Source organism: Planococcus citri, chromosome 3, assembly GCF_950023065.1.
Source record: "Planococcus citri chromosome 3, ihPlaCitr1.1, whole genome shotgun sequence".
Lineage (NCBI taxonomy): Eukaryota > Metazoa > Arthropoda > Insecta > Hemiptera > Pseudococcidae > Planococcus > Planococcus citri.
This window is the reverse complement of record NC_088679.1, coordinates 57,571,591-57,591,721: the sequence shown is the minus strand read 5'-3', so window position 1 is coordinate 57,591,721 and position 20,131 is coordinate 57,571,591. Positions and strand designations below refer to the sequence as shown.

The following is a 20,131-nucleotide window of genomic DNA, read 5'->3' as shown; positions in this document are numbered from 1 at the left end:
GGAAATATGACTTGTGCCAAAGCCAAAGTGATTTGAAACGGGGGTGGAAGCAAGTACGGTTTGGTTGTTATCGAGGGTGCTTTTAAGATACAAATTTCCATTTTTTTTTTTTGTCACAACTCACAAATGAACGTTTTTTTAATATGAGCTTGAAAGCTGTCACTCCCTACCGAAAACAAAAATCAACATTGATAGACAATTTCTTCAGACTTTTCGATATTTTGGATTTTTTGAGAACTTTCATCTTCTTTTAAATAGATATAGCCTAGCTCCATATTTGCACTTCTTGAGATTTTTTTGCCTTGTTTTGAAATATCTGCACTGAGCTTAAATCTCAACTAGGTATTCAAAACTTAGATATGATTTTTCAAAAATTTACAGGCATCGTTTAGGAATTTTCTCGGTTGTTTTGAAAAGTGTAAAGGTTCATAATTTTTCATCTAAATACCTTAGATGAAGTAGTAAATGATTGAAAATTATCTGGGGTATTACGTTCACATGAATGCAAAGTATTTCAGGCATATGCTCTTCAAAAAATACTTGTTCATCCACGTACGGCGTAGGGCTCTTCTGTTTTTTATTTTTCTCATTTTTGTCAATAATGGAACATGTGCTTATGAAATATTGATCTATATAACTACCTACCTACATATTTAAAAATTGAAAATATGTACAAACAATGAGAAAAATACCACATCTGTAAGCCTGATACTCTAAGCTTGGGACAGAAGAGAAATTTCCCTATCTTTATGGTTTAGTTTAGTTAATCGTATCCTATTCACTCCTGCATTGACTTGATTTTTGTATTACCCACTTTCTCGTTGATTACTTCAACTCACAATCGGGTGTTTCTACATGGTTTCTACATGAAAACACCCTGTCTTTAAGCTGATATATTCTCTTTCTAGTTTCTTGAGGTTAAAAGCTAAAAGTTCTGATTGTGAGAATAACAATTTTAGAATTTTACCTGAGTAGGGATAGAGGAAGTATTGAGTTTGAAAAGCAATGTCTCTGCCTTCTCCCTTCTCTCTTTCAAGTCTCAACGAAAGTGTTTTGCCTACCAGAGGTGAAAATTTCAGGGAAAATTTTTTTCTCCCGGTATATCGATTGGAATTTGGAGGCGTTGCTTTTTGTTATGTGTACTGTACTTGTAGGTAAAATATTGCGGTGAATTTTTTAAAACACGTCGTTATACACGAAGACCGATACGATACCGGTACCGGTATTTCTCGTGCTTTTAACTTTTTAGTTCGTTTTTCGTTTTTGCCCTAGCCTTCGACAATAATAGTATACGCTTCAGCTATTAAAACTTTCCGGCAGAGGAATGAACTGCGTCTAGAACCCGTAGTGGTGGGGCGAGCCGAATGTTTTGATTCATTTCGACCAATCAGCTCGTTCGCGTGACGTCATTCATGAAGAAACGAATCGCTAAAATACAGACAAGTCTCGAACCTAAACAGAACGAAAACAGTGTAATGTTTTGACTACGGGTTTTTATCACAATTAGCACAACAGTAGTATTGGATTGTTGTAGCGTTTGTTTTTGTTGTTGTTCTTATTATTGTTATTGTTTATTATTTATCATTTTCGTTTAGCTTTTTTCTTTTTGAAAAAATTTATATTATTTTATGGTGTAATTTTTCACATTATTTTCCGAAAGTGCACATTAATTATGGATTCTTTAAGAGAACAAGTGATGATAAATCAGTTCGTTTCCGCCGCTGGTTGTGCCCGAGATCAAGCCAAACAGTTATTGCAGTCTGCGCATTGGCAGTTTGAGGTAAATATTTTATTTGTAAACAAACCTAACACATACCGGTAACATGATGTCCGGATTTAATACTTATTGATTGTATTTTATTTTCTATTTTTATAATTTCATCAATGGTTACTTTATCTCTGAAATGTGACCGAGTGCATTATACCATATTACTCACTTCGGCATGCTTTATCATTTATATACCACTTGCCAGTTATACAAATGGTTGATGGTCGATGCAGTAATTAATTACGTGGCTTTTAGGAACTCTCACGTAAATGCAGATTTTCTTTCGAGTATATTGATAAAAGTTGAACTTTTTCGTGTGATTTCAAACACAAAGAAAATTATTTCAAGATTATATAATTCGCGTACATGAGGTTTTCTTTATCTACTTACGCTTCAACTTGAACTTATTATCTTACAAAGTTACTTTACGTACGATGAAGGTGATAAAAATTATGTACATATTACAAGTGTTGATTATAGTATGTTTTTGCGCATAGTTTTCCTTCATCGACAATCGACATGAATAAGCAATACCTAATATTCGAGTTAAAATTCATTATCGAGAGCTGTGTAGTTTATGATTAGGTTCTTTGATTATCCTCAAGTGTGCAAACGAGTGTTTGGCCCTACCCTTTTTTTCCCTCTAATGAAGTATTTTTCTTACTTGAGATTCAAAAAACTGCAAGCAAACAAAATGATTATTTCATCGTGTGAAGTAAAATAATTGCCAGGAACTGGAAGTGATACATTAATGAATAGAAAATTGCATCATATTCGAGATTCGAGTGCATTCATTATTTCGATGCATTCATTAATGGCTTGGACTGGTTAGAACATTGTGTTTTTTCTATCTCCATCGTAGTGTGGTCTGGGTTATCTCCTGAATAATATGAATGCATTTCAGTTCTTTTGTTAGAATTTTTCTTGCATTACCTTACCTATTTTGTAATTTTGTATTCGGAAGGCTTGGTTTTGTGAAATTTACCCTAAAATTTATTCATTTTCAGCATCAGCAAATGACCGAAAGAATGAGGACTCATTTCTTTTCACTTGAACAGATGTTTACTTTTGTTTCGATTTGGTTTTGTGTAAAGAAGAGAGGAATAGAGTATTGAAAATTCTGATTTGAACGATGAAATATGAAAACTTTCAGGTCTGACTGAAACCATTTCTAATTCTTGAGGCATTTTCATTCGTAACATGTGAAGTTCATTAAGGAAATTAGTCGAACTTGAATTGAGATTCTTGAAATGTATTGTGAGAAACTTTTATGAATTTGAGAAAACAAATAACCAAGATATGCTTATTAATATCTCCTGGGGAGCTCATTATTTAATGTTTCAAAAAAGAAATAATTCGGTGAAGTTGATCTTCCTGATCCTGATACTCGTTCAAAACATCTCACAAACATAGCCTATTGCCTTTTGGAAATATAGGTACCTCACCTACTAATCACATCTGTTGGAAAATTGCAATTTCTGCAATTTTTTTCTGTTTTTGTAAACTTCTAATGTTGGAAAATTGTTTGAAAAATTGAAAAAAAAATCAAATTTTTCATAACAGTAGGTAAACTGATTTTGGGGGAAAACTGCTGGTTTTACAAAAAGAATCAAGGAAACCAGAATTGTAGAACATGATATTCTCATCCATTACAGTGTGATCATTTTTTTCATTGAAGATACGTACGTAGGCTATGTAGTATTGTAGTATGTAGGTTGGAAAATTGAAGATGAGGATCGATTGCTTCTGATGACAATCTTTTTCTCATCACATATCGTTTTATTCATTTATTTTTTTGAGGGAGGGGGGGACTAAAGATCCTACGAAAAAATTGAAACATCCAAAATTATTGCAACATCCAAAATTGCAGAGCATAAAATTTTCCTTGGGTGCAATGTGATCAATGTTTTCCATAATGTTATGTTTTTTGAGATGCTTACGTTGGTTAGAGCCCCATTTTAAGTTGAAAATTTCAGAATTTTTATTCAAGTGGGAAAGCTCCCAATTTCTGCATAAATCTGGTCTCCAATATTCAAAAAGTTCAATAAGTATTAAAAATAATGCTAAAATTGTAAAAAAAAAAAAAAAAAAAACCGATAAAAAATTGAGGAAAAAGTTGAAATTTACGAAAATTGGCAAAAAATTAAAACTTGTGAGGAAATTAAAATGCTGGGAACAGTGAAAAATAAAATAAAAAGTTAGAAATGATGAAGAATGAAAAGTTTTTGGATCTTTAAACGATATTTTTTGAGTCTTGGAAGCAGAAAAATTAGTTGAAAATCATCAATTTTTTTTTGATACAAAATTCATTGGGTATGGGTACATCACTTCAGTTTCTACAGCAAAATATGTTCAAAAATTTTGGAATTTTGAGGTTTTATTGTAACATTATTTTTTTTTTTTTTTGAGATATGGAAAAAGAATCCTGACCTTGTTTGATTCAGTCTCTCTGATTCTGATCATTACTTTGCATTTTTTCATCCTAGATGGTCCAAGTACATGCTTAATTGGGAAATAAAGAAAGTTAGGTTCGAGGACTGCAGTAGGAACAAATTAGGTAGAATAAATTTTTTTCAAAAAAAATTAATCTGTGTAAAAGTCGACAAATGTCAATTTTTTGTGAAAAATTTCATCCGTCAACTCTTGAATGCAGTATCATCCCCTTGGCTTCGACCAAAATTGAAAATCGGATCTTTGAATTCATTTTTTACTTAATAGAAAAAAAATGAAATGTCCGAAATTTCAAGTGAGCTCAATTTTTAATTTTGATTTTTGATGAATTGTTATTTTGTGAAATGATCATGTTCCTTTCTTCCAATTTATTCCCTTGAGTAAAAATTTGTTTAAACATGCTGAATTTTGAAAATTTTGTATTATAAGAGTGTCTCGAAAATTTTGAATTTTCAAATTTTCTTAAATTCTAGTAACCTTAGTCCAGGTAAATCAGAGCGAAAATCGGCTGAAAAACTGAAGGAAAAAAATCCTGTAAAAGATTTTATTACTTTGCTAGAAAATTTTTGTAAGAATTTCTTTCAACATTTCCGACAAAGTAATCCACCCTTTCCCTGGAGCTAACCTCTCTAAGGGGCAAAATGAGTCCACAATTTCAGGTTTTCGACAATGGAGTGAAAATAGATCATACCAAAATTACCAATATAAAATTCTCTACAAAATGATTAAAATGATTGCACATCTTTTTAAAAAATTCAAATTTCGCAAAAGAAAAAAAAAACAATTTTATACTTTTTTTTTTACAAAAGAGGGGAACCTGAAAGATAGAATTTTTTGCAACATACTCTCGAAAGAAGACCTTTTTCTAATCCCGAAACCACTATCATATTTTTTTGATCGATTTGCAGAACCGAAACCGATCCAGGAGTTCTCAAAGAGTTGTGAAAATTGCACACCTCTAGCGACATTTGTTTTGGTGTCAGAAAGGGGGTGGGGGGTTTGGATGTGATCGCAAATAACTTGTATAGGATCATTCTCATTCTGTGTTCTCAACTGGAAAATTAGATTTTTTACTCCTCCTTCTCTCTCCACAAAAATAAAATGTGTTAAACATAAGATAGGAAATGATTGCCATACTTAGGCGAATAGAAATTTCTCAAAGAATTATTTTCACTGTTTGAAGATTTTGAAACCTTGATGATTCATTTTGAAAAAGTAGAACGAGAGATGAGAACTATGATCAACTTGCTGTTGAGGTAATATTTTGAGTTTTAATTTTGATTTAAATTGAACAAAACGAGGACGAAATTTTTCAAATTTGTGTACTTACCCAAATGTAAAAAAGCCTGCTTATTGGCAATTTTTTTTCTAAATCTACACTCGATGCTGTCAACGAAATTGGTTTTTGGAAAAATATTCCAGTACTCTCGTAGTCGAAATTTCAGTGACCTAAATCGAATTTTCGATATACCTGTGGTAAATTCTGTGATCTAAAAGTTGTCAGATTTTATTCAAAAATGACCCTATTTGGCAAAACTATAGTATTTTGACCAACGGAGACATATCTGTGGGTTTGGTGGAGATATCTCGTTGAATTAAAACTACACACCTGAAATAATTATAAATAAGCAACGAAAGAGATACACAAGTGTACAAGAGGAAATTTATTTTCGGTTATAAATGCAAGAACCACTGCATAGTCATAGAGCAATGGTATGCAACGACAAAGAGATACTGCAGTAAGAGAGACGACAGAGGAGAGTAAAGTAGCAGACAAACACAAACGCACACACACACACACACCGATGGAGAAATGGAATAGATTCGCTGCTCGGTGGTATATCCTCGTACGTATATGTAAATGGTAATGGTGTAGGTAACTATGATGAGCACGTAATAATACGAAGTTTATGCGAGAGGAGTAGAACTTTTGAAGCTGCTGCGTAAAGAGATGTATCTGTGCAGTAGGTAGTGTATTGTACGAGGAGGAGTATTTTTAGAGAAGAAAATCAATACTATTCTCACGTCGATGATTCTGCGTTTATTCGGCGGCGGGCTTTGGTTTACGGCCACCTTTTTATGCAACCTACAGGCTACAGAACAGAAGTATAGCAAAGAGTTGAACGTATGTACACAAGTACAATATACATACATACATACATATAGCATACCATAAGAAAGGAAATGCGAATCTAAACTCGAAAGAAGCCACAGACGAGACGAGTAATAAGAGAGAAAAAAATGTAAATAAAAACTTCGCGACCGGATACGAAACTGTAACCATGATGACGGGCTGTATCGGTCGAATACAACAATGTTGCACGCGTTCGTGATTTCCATAATTACCCGGCGTCATAAACCATAATACGTTCGGTCATAGTGTATTCTATGGTAGTGTAATTCTTATTACATTGAAGAAAAATCCGCTCCACGGTGTGCTTTAGCTCAATATGATATTAGGCAACGTTGCTTAAATCAAATCGCCAATGTTCGTAATCAGATAATGTAGGTAGGGGAAACTGATAAGTTTTCATGCCAATTTTAATGTGTGTAATATGTACATTGTACGTATTATTAACAACTGTGATGTAATTAACGACGAATGACTGTTTTTTTTTTATACAACTGTAGAGTATTCGGTAGGGCTCCTTTTGGTTTTGAATCACGTGGTGTTTTCTTGAATGATTTCGAATTTCACGTGATGTGTGATGCGTATTTGCTCCTCCCCCTCCCACATGGATTTGATACATATAGACGTATCAGGAAATGTTGGCTTTTAAAAAATGATCTTACTGAAAATTTTAGTACAATGAAAATGAAACCAGTTTCAAAAATGTTATTTATGGTAACAGATTCTCGCCGCAGAAATGAGCAGAAAGTCATTTTTTTCCCTTAAAATTGAGTCTTGTCAGTTGTCAGGGTAAAGCTTTTCACTCTGGTTTCCGCAAGAGCTTCTTAGAATACTAATTACATCATAGACAGAGGCGGATCGAAGTCATGTTATTTGGGGGGGTGTACCATGTCATTTTGCCGACAAAAAATTGTGATTTTTCCGACAAAAATCAAAATTTTAACGTGCTGAATACCAGTGGCGTATGCTGAAATCATTGGGGAGAGGGTTATTTTTATTTGTGATGGAGGGGGGAGCAAAACCAGATTTCTGGACATAAAAAATCGGAATTTTAGGTAATTTTCTGAAAACTTTTCAAAAAGAATTATTAATTTATTGAAAAGAAGGTAAAATTACTGCTCGAGCGAAGCGAGAGCGACATTTTTTTGAAAAAATTGGTCCAAAAAACGAATAAACGGTTATTTTTGTATGTTTTTGAACAGTTAGTTGGCTCTATTCAGAGAAAATGAAAAATTCGTACTTTTCAAATAGTTTGAGTATTTGATCTCAATATTTTTCAAATTCAATCACAGATTTTATGAAATTGTGACTTTGAAAGCGACCCGAGCGAAGCGAGGGCAAAAGTGTTTGAAAATTTGTAATTCGAAAAGTAGAACAATATCAATTTTAGTTTAAGAATTCGATTTTCCCGATCTCAACTTTTTAAAAATTTTGTCAATGGTTTCTTGAAATTTCAAGTGGGAATGAAGAGAACTAAATTAGCCCGAGCGAAGCGAGGGCAAAAGCTTTTGAAAATTCGTAGTTTCAAGAAATAAAACAGTAGTACCTAATTTTGATGTGAAAGTTCAGTTTGAGAAATAATTCAGCACGTTAAAATTTTGATTTTTGTCGGAAAAATCACAATTTTTTGTCGGCAAAATGACATGGTACACCCCCCCAAATAACATGACTTCGATCCGCCTCTGGGTAGGACACTGAAATTTGGATTCTGCTGTATATTTTTGATCTCCCAAATTCATTGGTAGGCGTTTGGAATCGTTCTTGAACCTTCAACTTTTTCAATTTTTTTAAGTGATGTAAACTGGTTGGAGAAAAATATGAATTTGTAGTAACGAATTTTGAAAAAATAATGTATGACTGAATCGATGATAGAATCGTGACAGTTGATTCGAATTTGTAGGTTTTGAATTCCATGTAGGGCCAAGTCTTTTTTCGTGTTTTTTTTTTTGAAATATAAAAATTTTCAAAAATTTTCCAATTTATTCACTTGGTCAAAAATTAAATAAGATATACTTGCCTAGATTTAGAATTTGATTAAATTCAACCTGTAAAATTCTGCACCCTGATTTGAATGTTTTAACAATTTTTCTACCTACTCGTACTAAACTTGTAAAAAATTCGAGTTAGCTGAAATATTTTCTCTCTTGAAAAATTCTCAATTGGAATGTTCATCATTTGTTGTTTTTTTTTTCATGAAAAATGAGTCAAATTTGAAACTCTCAAATTTAGTCTCAGCTTTCGAAATTTTTAGCTAGAGAGATCTTCTCTCTTACAAAACGAAATTTCACTCTTAAGGGAATCTTTACAATCCGTCAACTCTGATTGAGCTGAAATTTGGCTCCCTGAAAGAGCATGTCACGTATACATCAGAACCGAATTTTGAGATGCCAAAGTTTATTTTTTTATTTTAGACGAATTTTTGAAAATGGCCAAAGTAGCCTATTGCTATATTAATTTCACACAAAAAGAGTAAATATGAAAATAAAAATCTGAAGATCGGTTTATGTGCTAAAGACGACCCTTCAAATTGATCGCCATCATTTTCGAGCCAATCTAGAGACTCCAGCAAAAGTTGACTTTTTTCAAATGATTTCAAATTGATCCGGAGGGCGTTGTCATCAACTTCAGCAGTACAGAGTTGAAAAGTTAATTCTGTCATAAATTCGACATTTCGAACTGATTAGTACAGAGAATCGCAAATCCGAGGCGAAAGGTTAAAAAATCAAAACACGACAACTTTGGAAATTACTCAACAAAATTTTCCACCTCTAAAGTTGAACCATTCAAATCGATATAGCCATCATTTTAAAGTCCATCTGAAGCCTCGAGCAAAAATTGACTTTTCTGCAACAATTGCTCTCTACGTTTATTTTTCAAACCATGTAAAAATGTTTCCTGGAGTCATATCCATGATCGGATGGGGGGGAGGGGAGGGGGCGATCGACTGTAGAGAATGGACGAAATTTCGACGGTTTTGCAATTCGATTTTATAAAATTTTAATTTTCGTAAAAAAATGGGTAAAATTTGAAATTTTTACAATTATTTACTGAAAATGATGGAAAAAACCATTTTTAAGAATCTGAAATTTTGCTTTGTTGTATGTATATTTTTGGATACACTTTCAATTTATTTTCGTTCAGTCTAAAAATTTTTCGACGATTGGATATAATCTTATGAATCTTCGTTGATTTTATCTCAAATTTTTAATTTTTTCATAAATACTTAAGTACTGTACTTATCTACCTAAAAATCCTGTTTCGCCTTCCTCGTGGAAAAATCCGAATGTTTCAACGTGAATTCAGTTTTTTCAATTTTCTAAATATTTCGAGAGTTGAGATTCATTATTTGTACATTATAAAAACAGTTTTTGATTTTTTCCCCAATTTTTTTCTTGTCTGAAGAAAAAATAGACGAATCTTTGTCGTTTTCCTCCCCACAGTTTTTTGAAACATTCATTATTGTTTATGAGTAGGGGTACTTCAAAAATACTTCTCCTTTAGTTCATGTACCTCATTGTCAGAACATCAGGAAAACTAAAATACCGCTGAAAAAAGACTTGTCTATGTTTACATAATTCAAACTATACTATGCTGCCAAATTTTTTGATTTTTTTTTGTTCGTATCGTTTTAGAATAAAAAAATCAAATTTCAAGCACATTAAAAAATTTATGAGTTTCTGAATTTCGCGATTGGGCAGCTGTTGACTGCTCTGTGAGTTTACTCACTTTTGAGGAAGAAAAAATTCAAAGGTGAGCCTGTGCTAATTTTCCTGATTAGTTTTTATGCTACTTCTTTTTTCCACTTTTTCTCACCGTAGAATTCCTGGAAATTAATTCACTATAGTTTTTGAGCAGTCGAGTTTTGACATCTAAGACAAAAAAGTAACAAAAAGATCCCAAATACATTCTATTGTAATATGTTGGACTTACGTGAATACAATAATTAATGAAATTTGATATTTAGTTGTTAAGAAAATTATTTTTTTTTCCAAACCGAATTTCACCTTTAAAAAGAAAAATGAAAAGGGTGCTTTTTTTTCAAGGTTTCATTAGGAATATTTTTGTTTGAATTTTTTCCTCAAAAATCAACATTTAAGAAGTAAATATTTTATTAAAAATTCGTCACAGGGATATTTCATCCGTTTCAAAGGGTATAGCGTTACAAACTCGTGATAATTCCACGGAAAATATCAAGTTTCATTAATGTAGAATGTTGCTTTTGATTCATTGTGTGTGTGTGTTTTTTTTGAGAATGTTTTATTGATTTTGTATTTTAATTGGTTTAATTTTCATGATCCTTCAACGAGAAGCGAAATTTTTCTATCTGTACTCGTACATAGAACATTCGAAACGTAACCCTTTTAGAAAACTGTTGAAATTAATGATTCCTATAAAAAAATTGGACTTTTTTGATCAAAAGTTATTTTTCCAGCCTGCCAGGGCATGTTTCTACTTAATAAAAATTCACGATTTTTTTTAAAGTAAAAAATGTTATTTAAACTGTAGTTGAAGTTCATCTGTACGGTATTTTGCCATAAATTGTATGACTGCGAAGTGGATTAGCAATACGTTGTATAGCATACCATGTGCTGTGTGAAGTTTATCAACGTAATGTCTGTTATCGTTATAATTATCGGTATTGCGCTGTGTGCTGTGTGCTGTGTGTTATTTTGTGTTTCCAATGTAGTATACCATTTATACACGAAATACGATACATGATACAAAAAAAAAAAAAAAAAAAACTTGATACGTAAACCTAACACAACCTAGTACACTTGTTAGGTATTTTACCCCATGGCGAATTTTACTCGCACTCGTGAGCTTGACACGAAACGAAACAAAAAGAAAAAATTTCCTCAATCAGTCGTAACTCGTAACGTGAGTTGAAACCACATCACATCAGCTTTAGATTTTTTTTCTTTTCAGTTTTCAGCCTAGCTGGGATTTACTTTAGACAGTGTCACCGTGAAAAACACCATGTCCTTGGGTTTCCTTTATTGATTGCAGGAAAAAAAAAGTTTCAAATGTCGTTAAAAATGGAATTGAAAGAGTCGTCGAATTCGTACCAACCAAAGACCGAATTGTCTCGGTGAATTACGCACGCTACACGGAGATGTGAGACAACAGACAAGGACGAAGGGATTTCCCCTCTCTGCCTCTCCTGTCCTTTAGCTAGTTCATCTCGCGTTCGAATAGCTTTTCTCGGTCTTTTTATTATTTCAAAAATGTAATTTGTTTTCATATTTCGAATGAGCGAAATATTTTTTCGCGTTCTCGTCGCGCTATCGAATGAAAAAAATTTCAACGAGTCGAAACGTCGTAGGTACGAATAAATTCAACTCGAGTAATTTTTTTTTTCTTCGTTGCTCGAGTTGTAAATTAAATGTAATTAATTCGCAGTTCCAATATAAACCGAAGCGTATATTCGACTCGGTAGTGTGTACAAATAGTAATGAAAATTATTTCAAATATAGATTCAAGGTTTCAAGGTCGAAATATCTGACGTTTTTAGTAAAAAAAAAAAATATTCGAGTTTTAAAATGGTCGAGTTGTAATTTGCTTCGTTTTTTCTTTTGTCGCAGAAAAATTACGACTAGTGAAATTGAAAATAGGTACGTTTCGTTTTACCGAGTGAAAAATTCAAGCTTGGAAGTTTTTTTTGCGAAGCTTTCGAGAAAGATCAGAGGCAAAATAGTGGAAAAGTTGACTCGCATTTGGAAATTTTTCCTAATTTTCTGACTTTTTCAGCTATTTTTTGGCAAAATTTTATTTTCTTAAATTCCGAACCGTTGATGAAACAGAAAAGAAATTAATAAATTGGTCTTTTTGATATTTTTTGAGGGATAAAAGTGTTTATTTTACGCTCGAAAAATTCCAATAGAATTTTAACCAAAGACGCAGAAATCAATTTAAAATTGAAAAAACTCTTAAACGAATGAATTATAGGTTTTTTCATCGCGACTTTGTGAGGGTTTAATCATTTTATTATAAAAATGAGATAAATTGAATTGAGTCTGGAGAATGAAGCACGATGCTCTATTTTAATTTTTCGACGAATAATTCGATTTTTTTTAAATATTGGTAAATTTACTTTTGGACTGGTACTTTTGAAATCTGCCGATAACCACCTAGAACGATCGATAAGGTGCTCAATAAGGCCCAATCAAAGTAAAAGTCGTCAAAATTCAATTTTGACGCTTCCAGAGTAATAATTTGAAATTTCTGGAAAAAATTGAAAACTTTCTGGAAGCTCCAGAATGGCCTATAACGGGAGATTCTCGAATATGAGGAGAGGGGGAGAATTGGAATAATCTTTTACACCAAATAAATTTATTTAAAAAACAATTTCACGAACAAATTTTAAAAATCGCCGTAAAAACATATTTTTTGGATTTTCAAACTTTTTAAAAATTCCCCAAAAATTCTAAATATTAGAACAAAGGTATCCCACCCAACTAAAATTTTTGAATCGAGACAAAAAAGTCGAAAAATGTCTTGAAATTTATCTTTGTGCAAAACTAGAGTGCTTGAATTTCATTTTTCGAATTTTGGCGAATTCGAGTCGGGGTTGAAAGCTGAAATATGGTCCATAGCTTACATAATGTACCTACCTACAAGTGATGGAAAATTTCATTCGATACTCGATGTAGGTAATCGAATAGTTGGCATTATTATGTGAGTACTTGAATTACATTTACAAAAAATACTACCACGAAGATGAAATTTGCTCTGAGAAAATGATGGCAAAACGTTTTCAGCGATGAGTTTCCTATTCGAGAAGGTGACATGACATGTGTATCGTATAATATGAGTATTTTATCAACATTCGGCGTATACGTGCACGTTCGATTCACTTTAACCGGAGGCTGGATTCGACTCTCGATGACCTTGCTTCAGAACATTTGGAACTTTCCACAAATGAGAGAAAAAATTCGCCGAATCGTTACGTTACGATTATTTAATATAATATTGATTATTGCTTTTGCAATTTTTAGTTACCTACTGGGTTATTCGGAATATAGATGATATGATTTTTACGTAGGTACATTGTAGTATGTTGTTGCATTACTTTTTTTTCGTATACGTTTAGCAGAATGATTATTTTCCTTTATTCGATCAATTTCCGTTCTGTTATGTCTTACGTCATCAATTAGTTAGATAGTTGATGCTTCGAATTTTGATATTCTGATAATGAAGATAATTCAACTAACTTTTAATACTGCAGGATTTTAGTGGAAGTGGATGAGTAGAATGAGACCGAGATGTGTGTTTGTATTATTAAACTTACGAAGTAATCAATATGAGGTATGCTTTGAATGACTCGATAAAAAAGCTCACTGAAGTGGCGAGATAAAAGTTTTCAATTTTTCTGGAGACGATTTTCTTCAATAATTATTTTATCAGTAAGAAATATTTGCCCTAGATAAAGACAAAATATTAGTTGATAAAATATTATGAAAATTCGATAGGTAGGTACAAACATTTGCCTTCTTTAACTTTTAAAATACCATCATCTTGAAATTACTCTGAATAAACTGTGAGAATTTTGGATGAAGGAGATGCACGTTTGGTGCAAATTTTTGTGATTACCTACTAATAATTGCATTAGAAATTCACTTTTTGTGATTCAGCCTTTGAAAATTAGGTCTAAAAAAAATCGTCGACTACTTGAACTTGAATTTTTTTTTCCACCAGAATTCCATTTTTGAAATTTCGATATTTATTTGAGGTTTTCCTCAATTTTCAAAATTAGACATAAATCTGCAGTGAGCAGATTATTTCAGCTCATCTTCTCTTTTGAACGAGCTAATTTTGGAAGGTAATTAGCGCTTTGGATCCCATATTACCGAGAAATGTAATCTATATGTACCTAGTTACCTACAATCATTCGTATTAACTGATAAGAAAATACAGAAACTATCAATTCATCGAATTTTTGGTTTACTGAAATGCGGATTCAACTTCATTTCATCAAGAACAAGAACTGACTCATCTGTTTATCATTCATAATCGTACAATTTTAACGAAATGAAAGATACCGATTTGATTAGTAAGTAATCACTGTTTTTGAATTATGGGGCTAGGGATATTGAAATTTTATCAAAATTAATCAAGTAAACACGAGTGAAATCGATTATTTATTTTTAGATTCGTATCCTATTTTCATGAAATATATATAATTATTTCTAGCAGAATAATAACAATGATGATAAAGGTGTTTCTGATGAACTGAAGATAATCATCTAACGAATCTCTCGATTCAAATTGGATTACATATGATGCGAAATCCCTCTCCTCCATACCAAAAAGTGGAAATTGGATCATTATTTTTAAAAATCAGGTTCTCATCATAAACCTCGTCTCGATCAAAAATCGATTGTTTGATTTTCAATTCCATAATATGATCAATCAAGTTCGAAATGAAAAATCAATTTTCAATTTTGATCTCTTTGAAATACTCTTCCAGATTAATAATCAATCATGATCGAAAATCGATTAAGTAATTGAATCCAAAATCTATTATTTTGCGATTTTTTTTATCTCATGTAATCGATTGTGTTCTAAACGAAAATATTAATTTCAGCCTCGGAAATGTACTTCCACCTCAAAAATTGATCATGATCGAAAATCGATTAATTGAATCTCTAAAATCGATTTATTTGCGATTTTTTGATCTGGTATAATCGAACTTGTTCGAAATGAAATACCTAATCAATTATAGTCTCAAACTCAGATTTCACGACTAAAACTGATCATCCACGATGAAAATCGATTGATCGAATTCCAAAAATCGATCTTTTGATTTCAAATAATCGAACACTTTTTGAAATGAAGAATCTATTTCCGCTTCAAAAACAAAGCTCGCGATTAAAAATCGATCATGATTGAAAATCGATTGATCGAACTCCAACAATCGATTCATTTCATCGACACGTTCCAGATCATTATTTGTTGTTTTTTTTTTTTTTAGTTTTTGATTGGAATAATTGACAAAAATTACGTCTTTTTTCTCAAAAGCGATTTTTTTATTTTCGATTTTTTAAATTCGTTTTTATTTTTATCAAAAAAACATTGATAAAAGTTGTTTTTTTTAACAGGTTGATTTAATTTTAATTTTTAATTTTGATTTGAGAATGATTGATGTTTTTAAAGATAATCGAAAGGTCCAATTTTCGAGGTTTTGGTTTTAAAAAACTTGATCTAAAGCCTCAAACTACATAAATAATGAAAACGTAACGATAGTCTAAAATACTGACTCATTGGTTTGGACTTTAGAATCGAAAAATATAGATAAATTAATTATTCCTTTACTTAGATGAATTTTAAAGCAAGATTTTGTAACAAAAAACCAAAAACTTTTTTCAGGGCAGTTTATTGAATAGATCTATACCTTCTATTTCCTTGAAAAACTTGTGAAAACAAAATGCCCTTAGAAAGTATAAGATAGGAAATGAAAATACGTTTGAAAAAGGCAATCTATGATGTTCTGACTCCCTATTCGAAATTTTACAGTTAAATCTCAAAATTACCATTTAGGGTACTCAAGATGAAAATGAGTCTCAAAACGCCCAGAAGACCAAAATATATTACTTTGAAAAATATGTACCATAGTCTACTAGGTACTCAGCCAAATTTTTTGTCGTTTTTCGAAATACGTTTCAAGAAGGTTACGCTTTAAAAATTGTTTTTTTTTCTTACTCATGTAATAAGTACATATGATCCTCCAAATGTTGGAAAAATTGAAATACCACCAAAAAAATTCCATCAGAATTTCAAATTCCAAATTAAATTTCATTTTTGAACTCACAAAAGCAACCTCCAAATGAAAAGGTACGAACAGCAGGAAAATTTATAGCCAGCTTAAAAAGCTCAAAACATACACATTTAGTTCTTACGCAAACTCGCGTAGGGTATATCTCTCGATTACGAATATAATATTTTAATCACTTTAAAAGCTCCGGCGCAGCAGCGTCGACTGCTTCGCTACCCCCTTGTACTTCTTCCCTCCGCCCTTTAAAGCTTAAAAAAAATAATCGCGCGTATTGTATGTAATATTCATTACCGCATTTCAGCTCTTCTCTCTCGATCACGTAATCATCGTTCCGTGATGCGGTATTCATCGCTATAAAGATAGGTAAAGCACAACGACAACACCAACTATCCAATAGCGCATAGTAGGTAAAAAGTACCTACCTTTGACTACAACCTACCGTACCTTTTTTCAACGTATAAAAATCGATCTTCTAACGCCGAGCCAGCCTCACTTTTATTTCCTCCTCTCGCAAAAACGCAAAGCTGCCGCGTTTTTCCATCTATATAGTAGGTATGACTTTGTTTTTATTTTTATTTTTTCCCGGAGTATTCGTATTCGCACCCCCTGACCCCCTGCCATGACTCTTTTTACCGCCACATCAACAGTTGATATACCTGTATTGATCATTACAACGTACGTATATATACCGCTGTTGTAAACGTCTTTACATTTTTCTACGAGTATGCTGCTTTCCTTTCCGTTCCTAGACCCTCTCCTTACCAGCCCCCTTTTTTCTTCAGCAGGTTTTCCTACTCTTCGAGTTTCTGTCGCATTGTGTCAACCGAACGACGAAATTAAAATTTTCATTTTGTACATTCTTCTTGCGTCGTGTCATCTTGTTCCGTACATATTTTATTCATTTATTTATTTTGCCAGTGCAGGCGCGTGAATCTTCTCGTTTTATACTTCGCGTTTTTAATTTACGAATGGAAAAACGTGAAGATTTGCGACGTTTTGTACTTATTAAGGATTAGGAACTCTTTGAGTGTTATTTCTGCTTTTCAGTTTTTGACTGCACCTCCTAATTTTCCATGTCGATTGTGAGCAAAAACTTGGAAAATAAATCCAGGGTCATTCCATCTCATATCACAGAGCTTTTTGCACTTGAGTCGGCGATTTTTAAAATATTTTTCATGTGGTTAGACCCCGATGAGAGATTACGAATGGCGCAAACAGTAGTTTTCAAAGTATACATAATATACATTTGCAGGGAAGTAACTTTTCGTCTTTTCGAGGAAAGAAATTGTATTTCTATGGTGAATTAGTGATCTTATGGAATTTTTTTAAAATCGAGAACATGAATATCGCCAGCCCAATTTTCTGATATGTTAATCAGCATGAACACTGCAAAGGCCAAATGAACCAAGTGACAGACACTGTTTTTAACCAGTGGTAGTGACAGACACTGTTCGAAACCAGTGGTAGTGACAGACACTGTTTTTAACCAGTGGTAGTGACAGACACTGTTCGAAACCAGTGGTAGTGACAGACACTGTTTTTAACCAGTGGTAGTGACAGACACAGTTTAAAACCAGTGGTAGTGACAGACACTGTTGAAAACCAGTGTTTGTGACAGACACTGTTTAAAACCAGTGGTAGTGACAAATACTGTTGAAGCCACTGTTTGTGACAGACACTATTTATAACCTGTGGTAGTGACAGACACTGTTTTTAACCAGCGGTAGTGACAGACACAGTTTAAAACCAGTGGTAGTGACAGACACTGTTGAAAACCAGTGGTAGTGACAGACACTGTTGAAAACCAGTGTTTGTGACAGACACTGTTTAAAACCAGTGGTAGTGACAGACACTGTTGAAAACCAGTGTTTGTGACAGACACTGTTTAAAACCAGTGGTAGTGACAAATACTGTTGAAAGCCACTGTTTGTGACAGACACTTTTTAAAACCAGTGGTAATGACAGACACTGTTGAAAACCAGTGTATGTGACAGACACTATTTATAACCAGTGGTAGTGACAGACACTGTTTTTAACTAGTGGTAGTGACAGACCAGAGTTGAAAAAAAAACGTTTTTTTTTGAAAAAAAAACAACAAAAAAAACATTTTTTTTGTTTTAAACAAGAGCTCGTATCAAAACAGGAATTTAACATTCGAAATCAAAGCTGTCGAAATCACAAACGATGTATCTTAGTAAGTATGATTTTCATTTTCTTGATTTAAAATTTGAATCCATTTATTGTGATTGTGACAAGATGAAATTTGGTATGTTTTTTAATTTTTGAATGGTAGCCTCAGGTTTGGTATTCATTTAAAAATTGATTTTTTTGCCACGAAAAAAGTTCAGCTCATCAAAGAATATTTAATAAAAATGGAAGACCTGATTTCCATTTATGCCAATTTTCTGATTATTTTCAAAAATTCACGGCTCGGTTTGACCCTCGATTTTTAAATGGCGACTATAATTTTTTTTGTGAGCTGCCCTGAAAAAAAAACAGGCGAAATCCATGGTTGAGAGGTTTTCTAGTCAATAAAAATTGAATTATTTTATGATAAAAACAATGAAATTAGATAGAAAAATTCCATTAAATGTGAATTTTGAATGAAAATTTGCCTTTCATTTTTGAAATACATACATTGGCACATTTCTCCCTTTGAACTTACTCCACATATTCCGTAGAGTTTTCCTTCAACAAAATTTTCTATTAGGGTCAAATTTTTGAAAAATTAAATTCATATTATTGACTCATTCTAACACCACTTTCGAGTCCAAAGAAATTCGGATTGTCTTTATTTTTTTCTGAACTTGTATCAGTATCTATAGATCCCATCAGGTAATTATTTTCACTGATAGGATTCCATCATTTCCATTTACTTCCTGTTTCGGTGAGTTGATAATCATGAAGAAATCTGCACTGATCCATTGACCGAGCACAACTTCCACGAGTGTGTCATGTCGCGAATAATTAAGCTCGCCTCAGAATCAGAGGGTCAGAAATGAGCGTTAAATGGTCAAGGTGAAGTGGTAAAAATTTCAATTCGATGATCAAAAAAATTCTCAGCTAGTTAATAGTTTTCTGGCTACGTTTTCCGTTTTGTTGTTATTAAATTATTGGCGGTGGCGGCAGCGGCGACATTACAGCGTGGTGTGTTGTGTGGGTATAAATAAATACATTATAGGATATATCAGCAGTTCAGCACAGTATGCATTGTATGCGTACGTAAATTGTATGTGTTGTAGAGAAACCAATGTGGATGTATACGAGGAGGCGAGGCAAGACGAAGCTATGTGTGAGTATTTTAAAGAGAGAAAGGACTAGTATTACGACGACAATGTTGTTAAAATAGTACACCAGTCGTTTATATGTAGATGTACTCGTACAACGACGACGGGCATAATCAAAATTCAGAAATGGCTGGTTAGATAGCTTGTATCTGTCTGTACTCGTATGTATACTATGTATGTGTTCAATTCAACTCGCCATAGATCTGGGATATCTTATGAAAATGTATAGGCGGATTCGCGATATATTTCTACAACTACTTCCACTAGTACCAGTACCATTACAACTACTACTACGTCCAAATGGTTGCTAATGGTAATGGTCGTGGTAAAAAAAAATAATCGCAGTTGCGAAGATACGTCTGCTTAAAGTTCGCCAAGGTCGGTAATGTGTTGGTATATGTGTTGGTTAATGTGGCAACATTGCAAACAACAGAAAATTTTACGCGTTGATTTTTTCGGTTTCTTCTTCACCCGAATTTACACGCCATTTCCATTGTCCTTATGTACCTGGTTTGACATAGAGAAGACAAAACAAACTTCTTGTATTGATTTCAAAGATCGATAATTTGAAACTTTGAAAGTTATTCTTTCCATTCGAAGGTGTGAATTGTGGGAATACCAATTGGAAAAACACTATAGAAATAGAGATGAAATTGAAGGGAGAAGCAAAACTATATGAATGTCTTCAACTGTAAACTTGGATTTCCCTAATCAAAATGTAG

The 20,131-nt window shown here is 32.8% G+C and overlaps 1 protein-coding gene across 1 annotated transcript in view; it reads left to right on the top strand.

The window, feature by feature from the left end:
- The first annotated feature begins 1,301 nt into the window (after window positions 1–1,301).
- Window positions 1,302–20,131, top strand: part of LOC135841232 (UBA-like domain-containing protein 2-A) — a 59,003-nt gene continuing 40,173 nt past the window's right edge. The window contains exon 1 of the mRNA XM_065358089.1: window positions 1,302–1,780. Within this exon, the coding sequence (XP_065214161.1) occupies window positions 1,673–1,780 (108 nt within the window). The 5' untranslated portion in view covers window positions 1,302–1,672. The remainder of the gene's footprint in view (window positions 1,781–20,131) is intronic.